This window comes from Heloderma suspectum, chromosome 1 (assembly GCF_057233095.1).
Source record: "Heloderma suspectum isolate Gila_16-S chromosome 1, 16-S_ref, whole genome shotgun sequence".
Lineage (NCBI taxonomy): Eukaryota > Metazoa > Chordata > Lepidosauria > Squamata > Helodermatidae > Heloderma > Heloderma suspectum.
Window position 1 is genome coordinate 79,500,389 of NC_139458.1, and position 20,725 is coordinate 79,521,113.

The window sequence follows — 20,725 nt, forward strand, 5'->3', positions numbered from 1 at the left end:
ATATCCACTCTATGTTATATGCATCCTGCAAATCATCAATCTCTTTTCTGCAGCATAAAGAAACATATTCCACAACTACAGGTGCTCACTGCAGTGGGAATCTGGAGTGACACAATAATAAATTAAAATCATACTATATAGTATATAGCAAAAAGGTCCCAAAAAGGTCCCAACCTTTTTGGGAGCAGGGACTGGTCTCGTGGAAAACAATTTTTCCACGGACTGGGGGGGGGATGGAACCGGGCCACAGCAGGGGTGTGGGAACCCCCCTTACCTTGGGTCCGCGGGGGGTGTGTGATCCGCCCCCCCCAAGAATCCTCGCCGGCCCTGGCGGGCTCCACTCCAAGTCCTCGGAGCTGCCGGTCGGCTCCGGCTGCTGGAGGACTTCCGGCCGCTGGGACGAAAATGGCGTCCGCATAGCGGACGCCATTTGCGTCCCTGTTCTTCAAGTAATTGGCTACATTACGTAGCCTAACGCTTGAAGCACAGGGACGCAAATGCTGTCCGCGCGGACGCCATTTCCGTCCCAGCGGCTGGAAGTCCGTCAGCGGCTGGAGGCGGCCGGCAGCTCCCAGGACTCGGAGCGGAACCAGCCAGGGCCGGCGAGGATTCGGGGGGGGGAATCACCTCCCCCCCGGCAGACCCAAGGTAAGGGGGGTTCCCACACCTCTGCTGCGGCCTGGTCCCTAACAGGCCACGGACCGGTGCCGGTCTGCGGCCCGGGGGTTGGGGACCCCTCGTATATAGCATGTTAGAGCATTCAAAGCACTTAACATGTATTATCCTGAAACTACCTCTTCAAAGAGCTATATTTATTTATTATTTCTGTACGCTACCTTTCCCCAAGGAATTCAGATTGGATTTTATTTTTGTTAGCTGCCTTGAACATTTTTATGGAAAGGCAGACTATAAACATTACAATAATAAATAAATATTTAAGATGTACAGCAATGCTGTTCAGTGAAATTGGACTAAGATACAGTGATTTGCCTACGGCCACAGAGAGAACTTCAGTTGGACCTGACTTTAACATCCAAACCCACAACTCTGGTCCAATGATTTTCAAGCTGTGTTTCAAGGAATTCTGGGGTTCTTTGGAAGCTTATCAGAGGTTCCTCAATGAGGTAAGTAATACCAGAGAAGTTTTTCTAAAAAAACAGCTTTCTCATTACTGCCAACTTTGGTCTGCTCTAGGGTGCATTCAGTTCATGTAGAATGACAGCGAGTCCCAACAGGCCTGGTCCAAGTCTTCCATGAACTGAGTGTGTATCTCAAAACATTTCCCAGAATCTTTCATGATATATAGCAGTTCTTTATATTGTTCATGTCAGACAAGTTATTGTGGAAGATTCTCTGATGCTAGGAAATTCCAAAACTACTGCTCTAGCCAGTGTACTACATTGGCTCTCCAGAGCCATGCCAGACATTACTGTACATTTTACTCTTTCTATCAAAATCCAAGAGCTGCATAAAGAAGCATAATAAATCCTATTACATTCTTTCTTCAGTTTTGCATAGGAAATGTAATGGGGACCTGTTTGGAAAAGCATAAGCAAGTGCCAAAAGAAAATGGAAGTGTGTGGTAAAAGAGTGGAGAATGAGCAAAACAACAGCTATAATTCCAGGGCAATTCCAAGTTATTAGAGTATATAAGGTATTGAATAGTAGCAGCCCTTGCATCTTTGTTATTGTAATCAGGGTCTATTCCATGGATTGGGACCAGCCTATCTGCCTCCATAATATCTTCACATGATACAGGACCAGATAAGTAGCTTGGGCTTTTTGCTAGGAACACAGCTAAGTATACCATATTATTATCCCTCTCTTGTTCCTCCTTAAAAGATGCCATCTTCAGCTCCATTGTTGCCATAGACAAAGCCAAGGGGGTCACTGTAGAAAGAGCTAACTAGATCTAGTTTTCTACCCATCCTCCTCTCTTGCAAAAAGCCCTGCACAGGAACACAGAAAAGCAGTCTTTTGAACCAAGCAGCAACCCATTGCAAAAGGGGAAACTGAGGCAAATTAACTTTAAGATCATGCTTACAAAGGACAATGTGTGCGCGTGGGGGGAGATTCCACACACCAACACAAGAAAGCAGTCTTTTGAATCCACAGCAGCACTACACAAAAAATGCAAACTGAAACACTAATTCAAGATTATGAGTTAAAAATCAAAGGGCTGGCGTGGCTATCCACACAACCATACAAAAACACTCATTTGGATCCATATTTTTCTGTTCCAGCAAAAAAACAAACAAACACCATTTCACAGTAAAGAGAAACTGAGTCAAGTGACATTAAGCTCATGAGTACAAAGTGGACCAGGGCGCAATTCACATAGCCACAAAAAAATACTCCTTTGGAGCCATGTTTTTCTAGTCCAGCAACAATCCGCATTGAACAGAAACGGGAAACGAAGTCAAGTGACTTTAAAATAATGAGAGCAAGAGAGCAAAACGGGGTGTGTATGAAATCCAGACAGCCACGTAAAAGCACTCCTTTGGAGCCACATTTTTCTGTTCCATGCCAGCCAGCAACAAGCCCCATTGCAAAGAAAAGGGAAATGTTTCTACTTAGTAGATCAGCCAGCAATCAAGGACAGAGAAGAGGACTGAGGACCAGGAAGCAAGCTTGGCAGCAGGCATGCCATGTTTTTGAGTAACTTGCTAGGGAGGAAGCCTTTTTAAGATCTGGGAGAGGCAGGGGAGTGTTGCTTCCCCCCTCCCCATAGTATAGGACTGCCTCTGTTTAGCACTCCCTTAAGGACATCTAGTTACACTTATGCAAACAGACAATTTATATCTACAATTTCAGAGACCGTTCCAGACTTTTGAGACAAAATTCCATATATACCATTTTTGTTTTAATTTTATTTGTCACTGAATGCCACCCTGAGTGTTAGAAAGACAAAAAAAAAATTTATTTAAATAAAAAATAAAAAATATGAAGCTGAAATGAAACCTAGAAATGATTTTATTAATTAACTCTCAAACTGATTTATGCATTGTCAGCTTGTTATGTAAAAGTAACAATAACATTAATAATCTCCAGACTTTTGAGCTGCTAGAATTTCATCATTACACTTAATAAGGGTAGAATTGTAATTCTGTTAATCCACAGTCTATAATAATAAAGGAGGGTGTATGTCCCCAGCCTTCCTCCATGGGAGAGGAATCCCCAATGTTATCTCCAATAGGAGGTAGCATCGGGGACTCCCTTTTGCATGTCACACCCATGAGGACGGTGAGAGATGCATGATGGAGGTGCCAGTCTTGGTTGCCACATGGAGGAGCCAGCCAAATCCCTTTCTCTGTACTAAGAGAGGTATGGAGCTCCATTGTTGGCAAGCTGTTTGACACATAGCATGCACAGACAGTGCCTTTAGTGTTCACTTTAAGAAAATCAGTCTAGAATAGAGTAAGTCAAGGCTTGGAAACATTTCAGGACAAATGAGCAAGTGATCTTGCCATAGGCACAGCAATATTAAATCACATACTCCAGTCCAGATTTAGCAATACCATTCAACCAGCACATGATTAATTAACCCATGATTGGCACAGGCACAGCAATCAGAAAAGTAGAAATGTATGCACACCCCAGGCATAGAGTGATTTCCCTCCAGGTATGAATTAATCATCGACATGGAATTTCCCGATTTTTAAGCATCACACTTTTAAGGCACAGCACTGCCCTGATTATATTTTGCCCATCCAAAATATAGCCCTTTCAAGACCATTGATAGCCTTAGTGACAAGTCATAACTCAATCTTTCATTGGTAGCTTGAAATCATCACTGATTCTGCCCAAGTCTTTACCGCTCTTTTTGTTTCATTGTCATTTTCTGACTCAGAGACTTTTGTCCTTTTGTAGTCTTTGTTTGAACCCAATAAGAACTCTGTACCACAGATGCACAGTATTCCTGGCCTCACCAAGGCAAGGCACCATTTTGCTGCGGACATTACTAAGGTCCTGGCCACCTGAGGCAGGCACCATTTGTTAAAATTACTTTGGTTGCATGACAAGCCCATTTAGTCCTGGTTGTATCCATTGGCTCTTGCCCGTTCTGCTGAAATCAGTATGTCATGGAACCCGGAGTTTTGTTTGAGCCTTGTCAGACATCTTCTCCCAGAGCATGTGCTCTGTCTGCCTAAGTCCCCACTTTAGCTGAAGCAGTGACTTGGTTGCAGCCTCTTTCACCACACTCCAGCTTCTTCTACAGGACAGAACAAATGAGATCCTAGGAAAGGTATCTTTGAAGCCCTCTTCTATCTTCTGGATGTCTTCCAATTACAAATTGTAGCCTCCACCTTTGTATCCTTTGTATTATTTTATGCTTGTTTAAGCGTGAAGCGATTTGGTCTATTTTTAAACTAGTTTTGGTTGGAAACCCAGCCCCTTTAGTGGGACTTTCCCCTGGTCACCCACTGTGAAGAACTGTGGCCAAGCTTTCTCTTTAGGACTCTTCTTCATGTTCCCTCTTCATCCCCATTGTGATCAAGCTAAATTCTCCAGAAATGTTTGCTTGACATACAGTGTGAGCTGGAGTTTCCTGCTTCACAATAAATAGCTGAAAGAGGAAACAAGAAGTGGACTGGCTCTTGAAATTAGAACTAGTGTGTGCATTAGCTGTAGGTAATCATCCTTCCCTCCCCTTTCAACACAGTGACTTTATGCAAGAACTAGCCTTGGCATACTGTCTGCTGCCAAAGACAAGCCTCTGCAAGCCTTTTTGTTCTCTGCATCTCATCCCTGATTCTTTCTCCTTCTCCCTCTCTTTCTCTCCCTGTAGTGTGAGGGCCTCAATTTAGTCCTCACCTCCTCAACAATCCCAGAGCCATAGCCCGGCCCAGTCAAACTCAGACGGTCCACACATAGCTATGGTCTAGTCATCTGTGCACTGCAGTTCTTGTTTTACCCACTGAGTGGACATTTGAGCTAATTTCCCCACCATTTGAACCCAGTGCATGAATGTCTACATTCTACATTTTTGCTACATTTGCTTAGTTGGCTTAGTTGTGTTTGTAATATATGAACTGATTGAATCCATTATGGAATTCTTATAAGTGCCTTTTTGCCAATCAGCTATATCCCCAGAATAATAATTGTTTATGTTTTATTCTTGTGTGTTCAGTAAAATTCCCCATTTCTGAAGAGACCTGAGCCTGTATGTATCACTGGGTCACATTTGCAAAGATACATTATGATTAAGGTTCAAAAGTCCCTTAATGGAGGTCCGGAATGGTCCTTCGGTAACATTATGACTCTCTCAGCACACAGAAAGGCAAAATAGGTAGGGCTGGATGACATCAAGGGAAGGAGTATCAGGGGGCAGGTTTTACTCACCTGATGTCATCTGACCCACTTGATTGGTCTAAGGGGGCAATTCACCCCAGACCAAAAACAATTAGATGCTTCTGGCTTAATACATTATATTTCAGTGAATGTTAGTGTAAGAAAATTAATGTATAAAACAGAGGTAATCTCAAAAGTAAAGCAAATGCATTCTAAAGCAGCAGTATTCAACATTTTCAGTCCTAGAATCCGTGTATGACCCCAAACTGTAACATGGTTCTTCTTTTAATATAATTTATTCTAATACCAATTTAAGTCTTCTCATGCCAAACCTGCACCACCCATACATAAGAGGGAGGTATCAGTAGACTCAACCTCGAGGTTTGCTAATGAAATCTTTAGAATTTTTTTTAAGGGGGGACCCTAGAAACTGCCCCAAAAGAAATGAATGGCATAGAATGTTGACAGACTGAGGGGGATAGGGAACCCTGACAGTTGGGTGGGAGGTGAATGGAATGGAGTGGCTGGGGAAAGGAGGGAGAGACACATAAATAAATAATGTGTAGAAAGAGCCATCACATTGTCTGGATAGATCATTTCCTGTTTCACACTGAGATTTTTTTTTCAAATGTCCCCAAAGATGGAACTGAGAGCTGCCCATAGCTATCAATAGAGGAATCAAAGATTTTAATGTAGCTGGGACTGGGCATAGAGGTGCCCATCTTACTAGGACAATGAGAACTGGAGACAGAACACTAATTGTGGGATGGGGTGAAGTGGGTGGGAGGAAAACCAGAAGCGAGGCAGGTTTAGAATAAAGTGACTCGAATCCTGAAAAGAAGCACTCCACACTGCAACAATTTTATTGCAGGAAACCACTTATTTTATCATATATCTGGTTCTCTCCTTGTGTGTGTGCGCACATGCATGTATGTATATATACTCCCTCCACCTTAGAAAAAACAACACAGATATTTCTAAGTCTTGAGGTACTTAGAACACGGCTTTCTTGGTGCTGCATTATCCCATAGCCTTCACATGGAGGCCTGCTAGTGCCCCTATGCGTAATTTTCAGAATTAGGTAAAAAAAACTTCGGGAAAACGTTTAATACCTATGACCTTGAGTATGATTGTTATATCTTACACTTACATTATTTAAATTTGTGGTTTTAATATCTTTGCTTTGCGTACCACAATTATGGGTCTGTTTGCACATTTCAAACCAGCCTCAAACCATGGTTTCCAATCCTGCTTTGGAGGACAAGTACAAACCACGGTGTGTTGGTTCAGAAGAAATATTAAGGTATGGTATGCTGCAAACCAGGAAGCAACCAGCTAAGTAAAAGCCATGCTTGACAAAACACCAAGCCAGATTTTTTTTCAGAATCTAGGCTTATTGTTCACAAGCAAGCATGCTCATGCATGCTGCCCAAGCACTCCCACTTGGCTCTTCCTGGAAGCAGGAGCAGCTAAACTAGCAAGAAACTTACTGGGGTGGGAAAGTAGTGTGGTTATTTCTGAACCAGGACTCCTCACTTGTCGCTCCTCTAACAAGCCAGGATTTGAAGAAATTAGCTTTCGGACCCAGGCATGTTAGAAGGGCCACAAGCTGGGGTCCAGGTGTGTTCTGTGCAGACGTGGCCTCACTGTGACAGAAGGACACAGCATGTAAGCACAGGGCTTCTTCCTGTAGCATCAAACCATAATTTGCCATTATGCACAAACAGTCATATAGATGAACTCTTCAGCAGAAAAAAAGTGCAAAAGTTAAACACAAGAGGAATGCAATAAACATGATATAAAGTGGAAGAACACAGAGCCAATAAAATGTAAAAAACGTAGAAAGGCAAAAAATGCACAGAGACAGATCATTAAAGTTCAGAAATAGCATGACCACATCCTAAATATGGTTAGGGTGAATTTATAAGACCATTTTGTCTTCCACAGAACCAAGCTATACTTTCTAGTTAGTGTCAAGTATGCATATTCTTCATAGTACTTTTAACATTTCATTTTGGGATTAGATTGCAGACCAACACAGATTCAAAATGGTTATTGGTTTGGCCTACGACCTGAATGTGTATTGACCAATTCGGAACACTAAATCTGAAAAAAATGCAGTTGTGACAACTAATAAAAAATTAATATGCTAAAGTGCTACTTATTTTTAAAGGAGCAGCATCAAATATAAACACACTCAGAAATGGACTAGTAGATTCCAAAATCAATTTTTTCTTTGTCTTTTGTGCATTCCAGATTTCTCTCTCTCAGCTCTCTTGTTCTCTGTTTTTGAATTTTAATTTATTGGATTATGACTATGCAGCAGATATTCTTGAATGCTAATACTAATCAATTATGCTGCCAGACTAGACACACAAATGTTAGCATAATGGAGAAAAGTGGTAACTATATACTGTAACTAGAATGAGAAGAAGAGTATAAAATATATTTGAAGAATATTTGTGCCCTTGGAGGTCTAATGTCAGAATGGCCTAACTCGTACAAAAATTAAAATAAAGAAACGTAAAGAATGAATTATTAATCACTGCCACACTTTCTAATAATCTACCCACCTCCTAACAGAAGTATCTAGCAGTCATACTGAACATATTATTCTTTCTCAGCTTTTTATCATAATTTTCATCTTTAAAATGTTTCAAACACAGAGAATAAAAATGACCATATACAACTAAATCTGCATATGGCACTCATATTTGAGAGGCCAGTGGTGTCATGAGATCTATAATTACCACAACTAGTTAAACCCTGCTTTAAAATTCCATCAAAAGTATACAAGTGGGTCCTGCAAGACAAGGTTTCATATGATTCCAAAGCTTGGGTGCCAGTGGAAATTTACCACTCTCTTTCTGGCTCGGAAGAAGGACATGGATATTTCTTTTACTTACAGCCAGGTTATGTCAGCCATGGAAATCACCCTTCCTTGCCAGGCTATCCAAGCCTTAGCACAACCAAAGTGACACAGATGGTGCTTTGTGGCATGCATGCCAAAAGCATGCGTACCACTTACTCATCACTTGCCACGAGACTGTCTGCCCTCAACTGTCAAAATGTGCCTCATGCTGTGAGTGGGCAGCTCAGCAGAACCACATCCTTGCCTTCACATTTGTTCCCTATTGTCTCCTACTTCCCTTTTCACCCAGGGGAGTACATGCATGCACAGTTCTCCTTTATCTATTTCTTAAGTGGGAGAGGATTATCTCTTCTGCATTCCTTGTGGCTCACCGAAATATGAAGAAACTCGGGTCTGTTTGTAGGTAAACCTTTTTCCTCCCCATATGAATCAGCATAGGACTACCCAAGACCTTGGACTTAATGGTAGTATGCCCCCCCCCCCCGCCCTTTAGATGGCCATGTGAATTACTTCAGTTGTGAAGCAAACAACTAACATTTCTCTTCACTCCCAGCCACCATTCCATGCTTTACCACTACTTCTACATTACTGATATGTTAGAATACTTACTTCAACAAAAGTGTTTGCCAACCCTGATTTAAAAAAAAATAATCTCTGAGCATGTGCAGTTTTGTATTTTAAACTCACTTAAATATAGCATCACTTTGGCTACAGGAATAAAATGGAGGGGTTTTTTTTTTTGCTGTCCTGCTGGCCCAATCACCTACTGCTCTCTGGATGGTCGTGGGGTGGGGGTGGGGGCTGTGGGACCCTGAACTTTGGCTCCAAGGTCCAGTCCTAACAGCACCACTGCTTCTGAACTATCCTGAAAGCTTACCATCGAAATGCTTTAGATAGCTATTATTCTGTTGGGTATATTACATCCACTTCTCAAGGAACAATTCAATTGCTTGGAAATTCAATTGATGCTTATCTTTGAGGGAGAAGTTCATCTAACCTCCCTTTTTTGATAGTGGCTTTTAAATTTCATAAAATACTTTAGTATAAAAGTACACAATGAGTAATTACTAGTGTGTTTAGACTATCCAAAGGGTAATAAAATAATCTTATTATAATCCAGATTAATCCTGACTCTTCCCACTCCTAACACACACAATTCACAAAAACTACAAATATGGACTAAATCTACATTTGATGTACTAATTCTGACAGCTGGTATGCAACTGAAATTGACATGAAAGTTCCAGTCTTCATGATGGATGAATCAGTATTAATACATGGAGCATGTTTTCTCCATTCCCATGCAGGGGAATGCATGTTTTCTCCATCACTTCTGCATGATATGTGGATTATGTGATTACATGGATCTTTCCACCTGATTGGTACCCTTCCTCCCAACAGAATTCCAAAGGCACAGGGATGATTTGTCTGATCAGCCTAGCCCATGCAATTGCCTTATTCACACATATTCCCCTGCTGTGTTGGTTTGCACCTCACAGAAGCAGCTCCCACACTACTGGCTGCATGTGTGAAGAAGACCCAACTTTGAACTGTTTGAGCTTTTCACCTATAACACACACAAGGTCCCACAGTGCCCAAGTGTATCAAAGGAAAAGAGTAGAAGCAGGGTCACCATGGCCTGGTAACATAAAGATACCTGTGGGAATAATCTTAGGGAAGGAAAATACCTTCAAAAATAGATGGAATACGAGTGGACTAGCATTCTTCCTCTTGGCCAAACCAAAGCATACACTCAGTGGGGCTGGGAAGGTACTTGCACTCTCCAGTAACAATTCACACCTCCCTAGCAAGGCTTACCTTATACTCTGACAACCAATATTGTAGAAGAATCTGTGTCTCAGTTAGACATATGCCTACCAATAATGCAGGAACACTGGAAAGTAGCCTATGCACAAAACACAAGCCTCCTGTTGGCAGCAAAATAAAATCAATTGCTTGCTTTTGAACTGTTTGAGGCAGGTATTTTTTGTTTTTCAGATTGAACAACATTTTATATTATATCAAATAGGTATCTTCTGAAATATCACATATAAAACAATACACTTTAGAAATACAGATGGTTTTAAAGAGAAAAGTATCTCACCTCTGGTGTGACATCCCTTGGTGCGAACCCTGTTCCTCCAGTTGTTAAAATTAAGTTAAGTTCCTTTTCATCACACCAGTCTATCAATGTCTCCTGGAAAAAAAAAAGAATGAAATCATCAGGTTTTCTTTGTTCCCAGTCCAGTGAAACACAGGTCCTCTGGCTTTCAGAACATCAACAGGTTTAAACAAAAGTTTGTTTTAAAGGGAATAACTAATTTTGTGTACAATACAATTCCACTACATCACCCTATCTACCTCCATACAGATACAGCTAAATCATACCAGACTAACCTTAACTCCTTTTTTATATAATTACTAGCCTGGTAAAAGGCTGTGGATGTAGTATCTCAGTTTCAACAGGGCTTTCAGCAAAGTCCCCTACAATATTCGTACTGGTAAGCTGGTAAAATATGGGCTAGAAGACATTACTGAGAGGTGAATTTATAGCTGATTGATGGACTATAGTCAAAGAGTGCTCATAAACAGCTCATGATCATCCTGGAAAAAAGTGACAAGTGGGGGTACCACAGGGTGTTGTCCCAATGTTGCTTGATGTCTTTTCAAATGACTTGGACAAAGGAGTAGAGGGGATGCTCATCAAATTTGGTGATGGCATCGAACTGAGTGTTGTAGCAAGTAACGTAGAACAGGCCTGTGTAACTTGTGGCCTTCCAGATGGTTTGGCCTGTGACTTCCATCAGCCTCAGCCATCATAGCCAATGGTGAGGGATGATGAGAACTGTAGGCCAAATCATCTGGAGGGCCACACATTGCTCACCCTGTCTTGACAGGATGGAGAACCAGGCCAAAACTAACAAAATGAATTTCAACAGAGATAAATATAAAGTTCTGCATTTAAGTAGGAAGAATGAATTACAGAAATACAGGATGGGTGACACCAGGCTTGACAGCAGTACTTGTGAAAAGGATCTAGGGATTTTAGTAGACCACAGGCTAAACAAACCTCAGCAATGCAGTGCAGTGGCTAAAAAGGCTAATGCAATTCTAGGTTGTATCAACAGAAGTATAATGTCCAGATCATGAGAAGTAATGGTAACACCAAGGCACACTTGGAAGAAACCGATTATCTAGACTCATTTCAGTTGGACTTCAGGCTTCAGGCTTGGGCATGGGACAGAAACGGCCTTGGTCACCTTGGTGGATGATATGAGGAGGGCTCTGGATAGGGGTGAATGCTCCTTCCTTGTTCTCGACCTCTAAGCAGCTATTGATACCGTTGACCATGGTATCCTCCTGGACTGCCTGGAGGGGTTGGGCATTGGAGACACTGTATTGCAGTGGTTCCGGTCCTTCCTCTCCAGCAGGTACCAGAGAGTAGCATTGGGAGAGGAGGTTTTGGACCCGTGGCCACTCACTTGTGGGGTGCCACAGGGTTCCATCCTCTCCCCGATGCTATTTAACATCTGTGTGAAGCCACTGGGGGCTATCATCAGGAGGTTTGGGGTGTGGTGTCATCAATATGCAGATGACACGCAGCTCTACCTCTCTTTCAAATCTTCACCAAGGTTGGCTGTAGAATCCCTGTCCAAATGTCTGCAGATGGTGAGTGGCTGGATGGGGAGGAATAAGCTGAACCCTGACAAGACCGAGGGACTTTTGGTGGGAGACAAGAGGGAGGCTGGGAGATGTTGACCTGGTGTTGAATGGGGTATGGCTACCCTTGAAAGACCAGGTCCGCAGCTTGGGGGTTATTTTGGACTCCCAGCTGTCCATGGAGGCTCAGGTGTCAGCTGTGAGCTGGACAGTGCTGTATCAACTCCATCTGATACGGTGGCTGCACCCCTTCCTTCCCGACCATCTGCTCCCATTGGTAGTACATGCCCTGGTCTCCTCTCGTTTAGACTACTGTAATGCGCTGTATGTGGGGTTACCCTTGAAGACGGTTCGGAAGCTGCAGCTGGTACAGAACGCGGCGGCTCACCTGATTAAAAGCAGCCGCCGGCGAGATTACATCACTCCTGTGCTGAAGGAGTTGCACTGGTTACCAGTTGTTTTCCGGGCCAAATTCAAGGTGTTGGTTTTGACCTTTAAAACCCTATATGGTTCCGGCCCAGCCTATCTTAAGGAGCACCTCCAGCAACACCAGACAGGCTGCTTAACAAGATCAGCCTCGGATGGCCTTCTCTCTGTCCCATCAGCCAGGACAGCTAGACTGGTGGGGACGAGGGAGAGGGCCTTTTCTGTGGTGGCCCCCACTCTGTGGAACTCCCTCCCTGGGGAACTCCGCCATGCCCCCTCTTTAATGAGCTTCCGCCGTGCATTAAAAACGTGGCTGTTCAGGCAGGCATTTGGGGTGGGTTAGGGTATTTTAGAAAACATTTTTATTGTAGAATTTTATTGTTTTAAACTGTTTTATTATATGCTGTACATCGCCCAGAGTGGCTGGGTGACCAGCCAGATGGGCGATTAATAAATTTAATAAATAAATAAATAAATTAATAAATAATACATTATCCTGCTTTGGACAGACCTCATCTGGAGTACTGTGTCCAGTTCTGGGTACCTCAGTTTAAGGAGGATATTGACAAACTGCAACATGTCCAGATGAGGGCAATAAAGATGGTAAGGGGCCTGGAAACTAAATCCTATGAAGAAAGCTTGAAGGAAAAGAAGCAGTTAAGAGATGATACAACAGTCATCTTCAAACATCTGAAGGCCTGTCACATAGATGATGGAGCGAATTTGTTCTCTGTTGCTCCATAATATAAAACCTGAACCAGTGGGTTCAAACTGCAAGAAAAAGGGGTTTGATTAAACTTCCTACCAGTACAAGATGCTCAACAGTGGAACAGATTGCCACTGAAGGTGGTGGACTATCCTTCGTTACAGTTTTTAGAGATTACTATGCCTTTTGCTTCTTTATAGAAACAGCTAGACAAAGCAGCACATCTTGTTTTGGATGAATTCCAACATAATTTTGTTTCTGAGCAATGTATTGGTTTTCATTAAAGGACTGATTCAGTCCTTTCCACTCAAGCGCTACTTGTGTGGTGGTAAAGGTGCTATTATTATTTATGTAAAGCCATCACACTACATAGCACTTCACAGAGTAATATAAGCACAAAACAGAGGCCCATTCTCTAAGGAGTTTACAGATTGATTTTAGACAAGCAATGGGGAGTAGTGAGAGAAGAAAGGGCAAAAACAGATGAATGTGAGCAAATTCAGTTACACATACACATGGTTTCACATTTTCACCTGCCACAATTGCCTTGGAGAGTGTGCCGCTGTCCTTTGGAAAGTCTGATGAACCTCAGCCTTTCATCCAATCTTGGAAATACAGAAGGGGGCAGGAATTATGCCCACAGTTGCACACTGTCAAGAATGGGTTAATAGAGTAAAGCTTTTTGAGGGCTATTGGGATAGTCACCTATACCACAGCACCTGGAGGGTGATGAGTTTTGGCAGCTCAAGGCCATGAGTTGCTCTGCCTAATTGGGAAAGTGATAACAGCCGTGCCTGGTGGGAAGATGCAACCTCCTTGGGAGGGTGGGGTGGGGTGACCTGAGACTGAATTTGGATTGGGTGCTCCAAATCTGCCTGGAGTTGCTAGGGCTAGGCAATAAAAGGAGAGCGAAGGAAGGGGCGGGTGACTCTTCTGGCCCTGACGGCACTAGGGTGTGCTGCTGGTTGATGGCTATCCTGAGAGGCCCATACTTTGGTATGTATAGGATAGACTAGCTAGCTTTATTGTTTTACTCTTGGGAGTGTGCGCCTTGAGGTTTGGTGTTTTTGGTTTTGTTTAGAGTTTTGTATTTGTTTGACGTTGCCTGCAATTTCCTGTACAACCTACCACCTCTCCCCTATTCCTTTCCCTTTCCCTTTTTAATAAACTTTTATCCAACCTTCAGCTGGTGTGATCTATCTGAATAACTTCAGAGCTAAATACAGTGCCTATTGGCTTGGGTGAGAGCTACTGGGTTACCTTGGGGAAATTTGTGGCCGAGTTAGGCCTGTCCTACCTTGCAGGGTTGTTGGGGTGAAACCAACAAACCTTCACATGGTGACGGCGCTGGGATAAGACACTGAGGTCATTTAGGGTGTGCAGGGCACTGGGAAATTAGGGAGAGAGAGACAACAAGACTGAGGTGCATACTCTCGAGGTTTTGTTGTTTTGAGTAGTCAGGGACTATGCAGACCCCAGCGAGAAGTGGATCAGATCGGGAGGAGGTCGTTTCCTCACAGCTGCCTGGAGCGGAGGCCAGGAATTCGGCTGTCATTGAATGGGTAGTAGACGCTTCTGCCTCTGGCCGGGGGGGAAGTGAAATGTTGGCTACGGCTGCAGAGGTGGAGATCTGACTGCCTATGGATCTGACTGCCACCCCTCAGAATAGTGGGAGGTGAGGGAGACTGGTACCGGCCTCTGAACCCAACAGTCTCCCAGACAGTGTAGGTGAATGGAGGCATGCTTCTCAGGAGACTCATGCCAGGCAGATGAGACTGATGGAACTGCAGATTGAGGCGCTGAAAGCCCAATTGGGGCCCTCGGAGGAAAGGAATGTGTTTGCCTGGCTGGGTCGTAAACTTTTTCCTGTTTACCAGCCAGGGCAGGACGTTTTAAGTTTTTTTTCTTGGTTTGAACTGGCCTGCGAAGATCAAAAGGTGTTACCCCACCAACGTATGGCCCTCTTGAGGGCTCATGTTACAGGAGAATTGGCAGATTTATTAGGGTCTGTGGCTTGATCAGATGCCCATGACTACGAGATGTTTAAGGTCCTAATAAAACAACGTTTCGGCTTATCTGCTGATCATTGTGGTCAACTATTCAGGAATTTAGGGCCTGTAGCCAAAGAACGCTATGTTGCCCTATCGGGGAGATTAACGAAGGCCCTGGACACATGGTTGGAGGTAGCTGAAGCCCGCTCCTTTGAAGAACTGTGAGAGCTGGTAGGGCTGGAGCAATTTTTGTCCTTACTTCCTCTAGAACTGGCAGCCCTGGTTAGTGATAGGAACCCCCAGACTGTGTGAGAGGCCGGGCTCATGGCAGACCAGATGAGCATCGGTCGCCAGAGAGATCTTTCCCGATCTGGGCGTTCCAGGACTTTTGGAGGGGCTGGAGCAGGGGTGAGTGAGAAAGGGAGTGAGGCCAAAGTGGCTAATGGCCCCCTGAGAGTAACTGAAGGGGGGCAGGGAGAACCTTTCCCCAGAGCTATGTCCATCCCCCAGGCGGGAGGCTGCTATTATTGTAAGGAGGTGGGCCACCTGAAACGTGATTGCCCAAAGTTGGCTAAGAAGAAAGCGGTGGAGCCCCAGCCGAAAGTGGCTATGATTGCCCGCCCTCGGACTCCAGCTGCGAGCCAGGCTGCTTCAGAATGGGTTGAAGAAAGCTGGAAGGAACAGGCTGCAGATGGGCAACCGCCATGTAACATCGGTCTAGCTGGGGTGGGAGTCCACCTTCCGTCGGAAAACCTCTTGCCAGCCACCCCGCGAACCTGGAGGATAGCCGCAAGCCCTGATGTGGTTCAGTCCACTGGAAGTGACCAACGCAGTTTTGCTAGACACCTCAACTCCTGGCTCTTCAGTGAAGATGCGGCTGTTACAGCCAGGACAGATCAAATAGAGCCAGAGGCAGTTTTGTGAGTGTATTGCTATCAATGGGACTCGAGTTAAGGCTTACCGGGACACGGGGCAGATGTGACGGCTGTGGACAGACGATATCTGGAGGAGGGGCAGTTTTGGGAAGGCCAAACCTATTTGGTGACCCCTTACAACTCCCTGAACATTGAGGTCCCTGTTGCTAGAGTTTGGGTCGAGTACCAGGGCTGGAAGGGAGAATTAGATGTGCTCGTCCACCAGGAGGAGTCCTCTGCTCCATGGCATGTAGTAATCAGTAATGACCTTGCGTATCAGGCCCAAATGAAGGCCCTTACCTGCAGCCAGGCTGCTACACTGCAAGAAGCAACTCCTGACCTGGTGGCAGCATCAATGGAGAGTCCTCGGATGACTGAGGCCGAGGAGGCTCCTTCCAGCTCGGGAGCAGAGATGGACAGCAGAGACTTGGAGGGGGAGGACGGAGGAGAACTGGAAAAGGGAGGCAGCCCCCATCCAAGGTTTATTGCAGCCCAGGTCTCTGACCCTACCCTACAGTCTTGCCAGGAAGAGGCTGCCCGGGGCATTGCAGATGTTGCTTCAGTCTATCCGGTCTGGTTCTGGTGGGGTAATGGGGCTTTGTATAGTGAGTTCGCCCCTAAAGGATGCGGGGCGAAGTGGACCCGCCAGCACCAGTTAGTTGTACCTCAAACCTTTCCAAAGCAAGTTCTTCGCCTGGCCCAGGGAGTGGGGCGGGGGGGGGGCATTTGGGAGTTAAACATACACAGAGTGGAGTGACCAAAGGGTTCTACTGGCCCCTAGTGGCCAAGGAGGTGAAGGAGTTTTATGTTTCCTGTGATGCCTGCCAGAGAGTGGGGTTTAATAAAGATCATCAATCGGTACAACCACTCCCTCCGGTGGAGGCTTCTTTTGAACTCGGCATTGACATTATGGGACACTTGGCCCCCCCTACTAAGACAAGAAGGAGATTCATTTTGACTGCCCTAGGTTTGGTCATCCAATATGCAGAAACTGTGCCTTTGTCAACTATCACAGCTGCCACTTCGGTTAAAGCTTTGCTTTTTATTTGTTCTCGTTTGGGAACGCCCACGACTATTTTGTCGGATTGGAGCACAGGGGTTGTTTTGGGACTACTACAGAAGATATGGGAGATTGGGGATGTAGGGAATCCTTTTAGTGTCCCCTGTTACCCTCAAACCAATGAGCTGGTGAAAAGGTTTCCTCAGACTCTGGGTCAGATGATCCGGGCCTATGTTCTTCAGCCTCCACTGGTTGGGATCAAGCCTTATTGTTTTGGTTATTTGCTTATCGGGATGCTACTCAGGAGCGCCTGGGGTTTTCACTCAATAAACTGAGGTTTGGCCAAGAAATCCGGGGGGGGGGGGCAGGGCTTTGCTACATGCAGAATGGGAGGGGGCAGTGGCCTCTTCTCCCCAATCATTAGTGGTCTGTATGCAGAATTGGCAAAATCCCGTAAAGGACGTTCGTGAGGTGGTTCAAGCCAGTTTGATTCGAGCGCAAGAGGAACAAAAAGCTGGGTATAATCAGAAGGCTAAACTACGGGTGTTCCAGCCTAGAGATCAGGTGTTGGTGCTTATACTCCTCGAGCCAGATAAATTGTCCCTGAAGTAGAAGGGGACCATGGTTGTCAAATCGCCGTTGAGGAAAGTTAACTACTTGGTGTCCTTCCCAGCTCCATCCCATTGGCTGAAAGTGTTTCATGTTAACATGTTAAAACCTTATGTGAGTCGAGAGCATATGGTGTTTCGATTCCTGGCCGAAAAGGAGGTGGGAGGAGGTACCATCAAGCCTCTGGAGGCCAAAATCGCGTCCATTTGAGATTGGCCAGTTCCCAAGACTAGGAAGCAGGTCCAGTCCTTTTTGGGCCTTGCAAGGTACTACCAACGCTTTGTCCCCCACTTTAGCGATTTGGCAAACCCCCTGACAGATCTTGGTAAGAAGAAGCAACCGATCCAGGAAAAGTGGACCGCTCCATGCCAACAGGCCTTTGATCAACTGAAAATCAAGTTAGTGGACTATCCAATTCTGCAGGCCCCAGATTTTGAGGCCCATTTTGTTCTTCAGACTGATGCCTCAGAGGCGGGGATGGTGGCAGTCCTCTGCAAGAAGGGCCCAAAAGAGAACTCCATCCAGTTGTCTATCTGAGTAAGAAATTACTGCCCTTACTGGGAGCGAAACTTGGCAACAGTGGAGAAAGAGTGTTTGGCCATAGTGTGGGCTTTCGGCAAACTTAGACCTTATCTGTGGGGCCGGAGGTTCCAGCTGCTGACTGACCATTCCCCCTTGTGCTGGTTGTACCGAGTCAAAGGATCCAACCTGAACTTTTTGCAATGGAGTTTAGCCCTGCAGGACTATGATTTTGAGGTTTCCCATATACAGGGCAAGAAGAAAATTTTAGCTGACAGCCTCTCCTGTGTTCATGATGGGAGTCTACCGGTGGGAGAAGGAAGGGGCTTTTCGCTAAGCAACCCCTAAGTTGTTGGGTTTGGTTGAGGAAGATTTGCCAGAAGTTTCCCCCCCCTCTTCTTTTTTTCTTAAACTGAGGTTGGTTATTTTGGTTTGGGGAAACCCTATTTTAATAAAGTTCTAAGTAAGGAAGTGGAAAGAGATAGAATCGGGAGGTTGTCCCCCGAGTTCTCATCTTTTAAAGGGGGGATGTCAAGAATGGGTTAATAGAGTAAAGCTTTTTGAGGGCTATTGGGATAGTCATGTATACCACAGCACCTGGAGGGTGATGGGTTTTGGCCGTTTTTCAGCCTGGCAGCTCAAGGCCATGAGTTGCTCTGCCTAATTGGGAAAGTGATAACAGCCGTGCCTGGTGGGAAGATGCAACCTCCTTGGGAGGGTGGGATGGGGTGACCTGAGACTGAATTTGGATTGGGTGCTCCAAATCTGCCTGGAGTTGCTAGGGCTAGGCAATAAAAGGAGAGCGAAGGAAGGGGCGGGTGACTCTTCTGGCCCTGACGGTACTAGGGTGTGCTGCTGGTCGATGGCTATCCTGAGAGGCCCATACTTTGGTATGTATAGGATAGACTAGCTAGCTTTATTGTTTTACTCTTGGGAGTGTGCGCCTTGAGGTTTGGTGTTTTTGGTTTCGTTTAAAGTTTTGTATTTGTTTGACGTTGCTTGCAATTTCCTGTACAACCTACCACCTCTCCCCTATTCCTTTCCCTTTTCCCTTTTTAATAAACTTTTATCCAACCTTCAGTTGGTGTGGTCTACCTGAATAACTTCAGAGCTAAATACAGTGCCTATTGGCCTGGGTGAGAGCTACTGGGTTACCTTGGAGAAATTTGTGGCCGAGTTAGGCCTGTCCTACCTTGCAGGGTTGTTGGGGTGAAACCAACAAACCTTCACACACACCAATCCAAGGCTTGGACAGCTGGGGCTGTTTGGCTGGTATGCTGCAATGGGACTTGGAGCACCTTGGCAACATAGGGCCAGCAAGCCCCTGTCATCCTTTTCAGCTCCAAACGTAGAGGTGGGGAGAAGTGCAGTGAGTTGGTCCCTGATCTCAGCCAATGACCAGTGGATGGGCAGTGTCTTGGTGACCACAGTTTTTGGCTTGAATACCAAGGCCAACCATACACTGTGGACATCTGCACATACTTAGGATTTATTTTAGTTGAGAATGGACTAAAGCAGGAGCGGGTAACCCATGGCCCACATGTTGCCCCCTGCTCCCAGTGTGGCGACTGCTGCTCCCTGTTGCCCCTATTAATTTTTCCCCTGGGAAAAAGGGGATAAAAAGTTTTGGTAGACTGTTATACAAGCAAAAAAGCAGCTTCCTCCCCCCACCTTTTTTTTTTGGATGTGGCAGTGGTGGCTTGCATTAGGTCTTGGGGGAGGTGATTGGCACTCAGACTGGCCAAAGTTGTCCACCCTTGCACTACAACACAAAAAGATCTGATGTAAAAGTTGTCTATTGAGAAGAGTTTTGAAAGGAGACACACAAGCAGCTCCATGTAGAGGTTTTAGTAGGAAGTTCCACGCATAAAGGGCAGAAAGGGAGAATAGTTACAATCATAAGACAGAATGAGACTTTTGGCCTGCTGAGGATGTTGTAAGCTGAATGAGTGAAGATCAAGGCCTCATGGTTTTGAAGCTTTTCTGTGATTTACAAATAATTTTAAGCTACCAAATCACATAATACATTTACTCCAGCAAAATTAATATTAAAAAAGAGCAGCATGATAAAGTACACTAAGAAGAATAACCTTTAGTTACATTATCTTACAATAAAATGAAATGCATGGATATGTTACTATCTTAAAATAAAGTACAAATCACAAGATCTTACTCTCGGACAACAGTCACCATCCTCCCAAGCAAATTAGGCCCATTAGCTCACTCAGTTGCTAGCTGTAATACAATTATAAGGGCTGAATGTCTGAAACAGTGTCTCCTTCAGGGTTATGGATATATTAAAAGTCAGAACTAATTGTTAGAATTCTTGTGTACATTGTCCAACATTTCACCAATGAAAACGGGGAAACTGCTGGGCATGAATGGGTGAGGCTAGGGGAAAAATCCAGGAGCCTACTGACAAGGGCAGGGCCAACACAATCCAGAGTCAAATGGACAACAAGCAGGAAACACTAACTACAGTGCTTGCAAGCAGGTGGCTCTGGATGACAAAAGGCAGTAGTAAATAGGCAAGAAAAATAGGTATGATACACATATATGCACAAAATTGTCTAAAATGCATTTAGAGGACACTGATCCTACCTTACACATAAGGAATGCTAAGGCACAACAATAAGTTACTACTCTGAAATCAGTCACTGCATCCATGAGAGAGAATTTTTATAACAAACAGTTAAAAAGAGAGTGCTCCTGAGCAGATGCAAAGTGTTTCCCTCT

At 44.7% G+C, this 20,725-nt stretch overlaps 1 protein-coding gene across 22 annotated transcripts in view; it reads right to left on the reverse strand.

Annotated features, from left to right (window-relative positions):
* Positions 1 to 20,725, reverse strand: part of GPHN (gephyrin) — a 483,693-nt gene that overhangs the window by 271,339 nt on the left and 191,629 nt on the right. For all 22 annotated transcript variants that reach the window (XM_084848962.1, XM_084848936.1, XM_084848902.1 and 19 more), the window contains one exon: positions 10,269 to 10,361. In XM_084848962.1, coding sequence (XP_084705088.1) covers positions 10,269 to 10,361 — 93 coding nt within the window. The remainder of the gene's footprint in view (positions 1 to 10,268; positions 10,362 to 20,725) is intronic.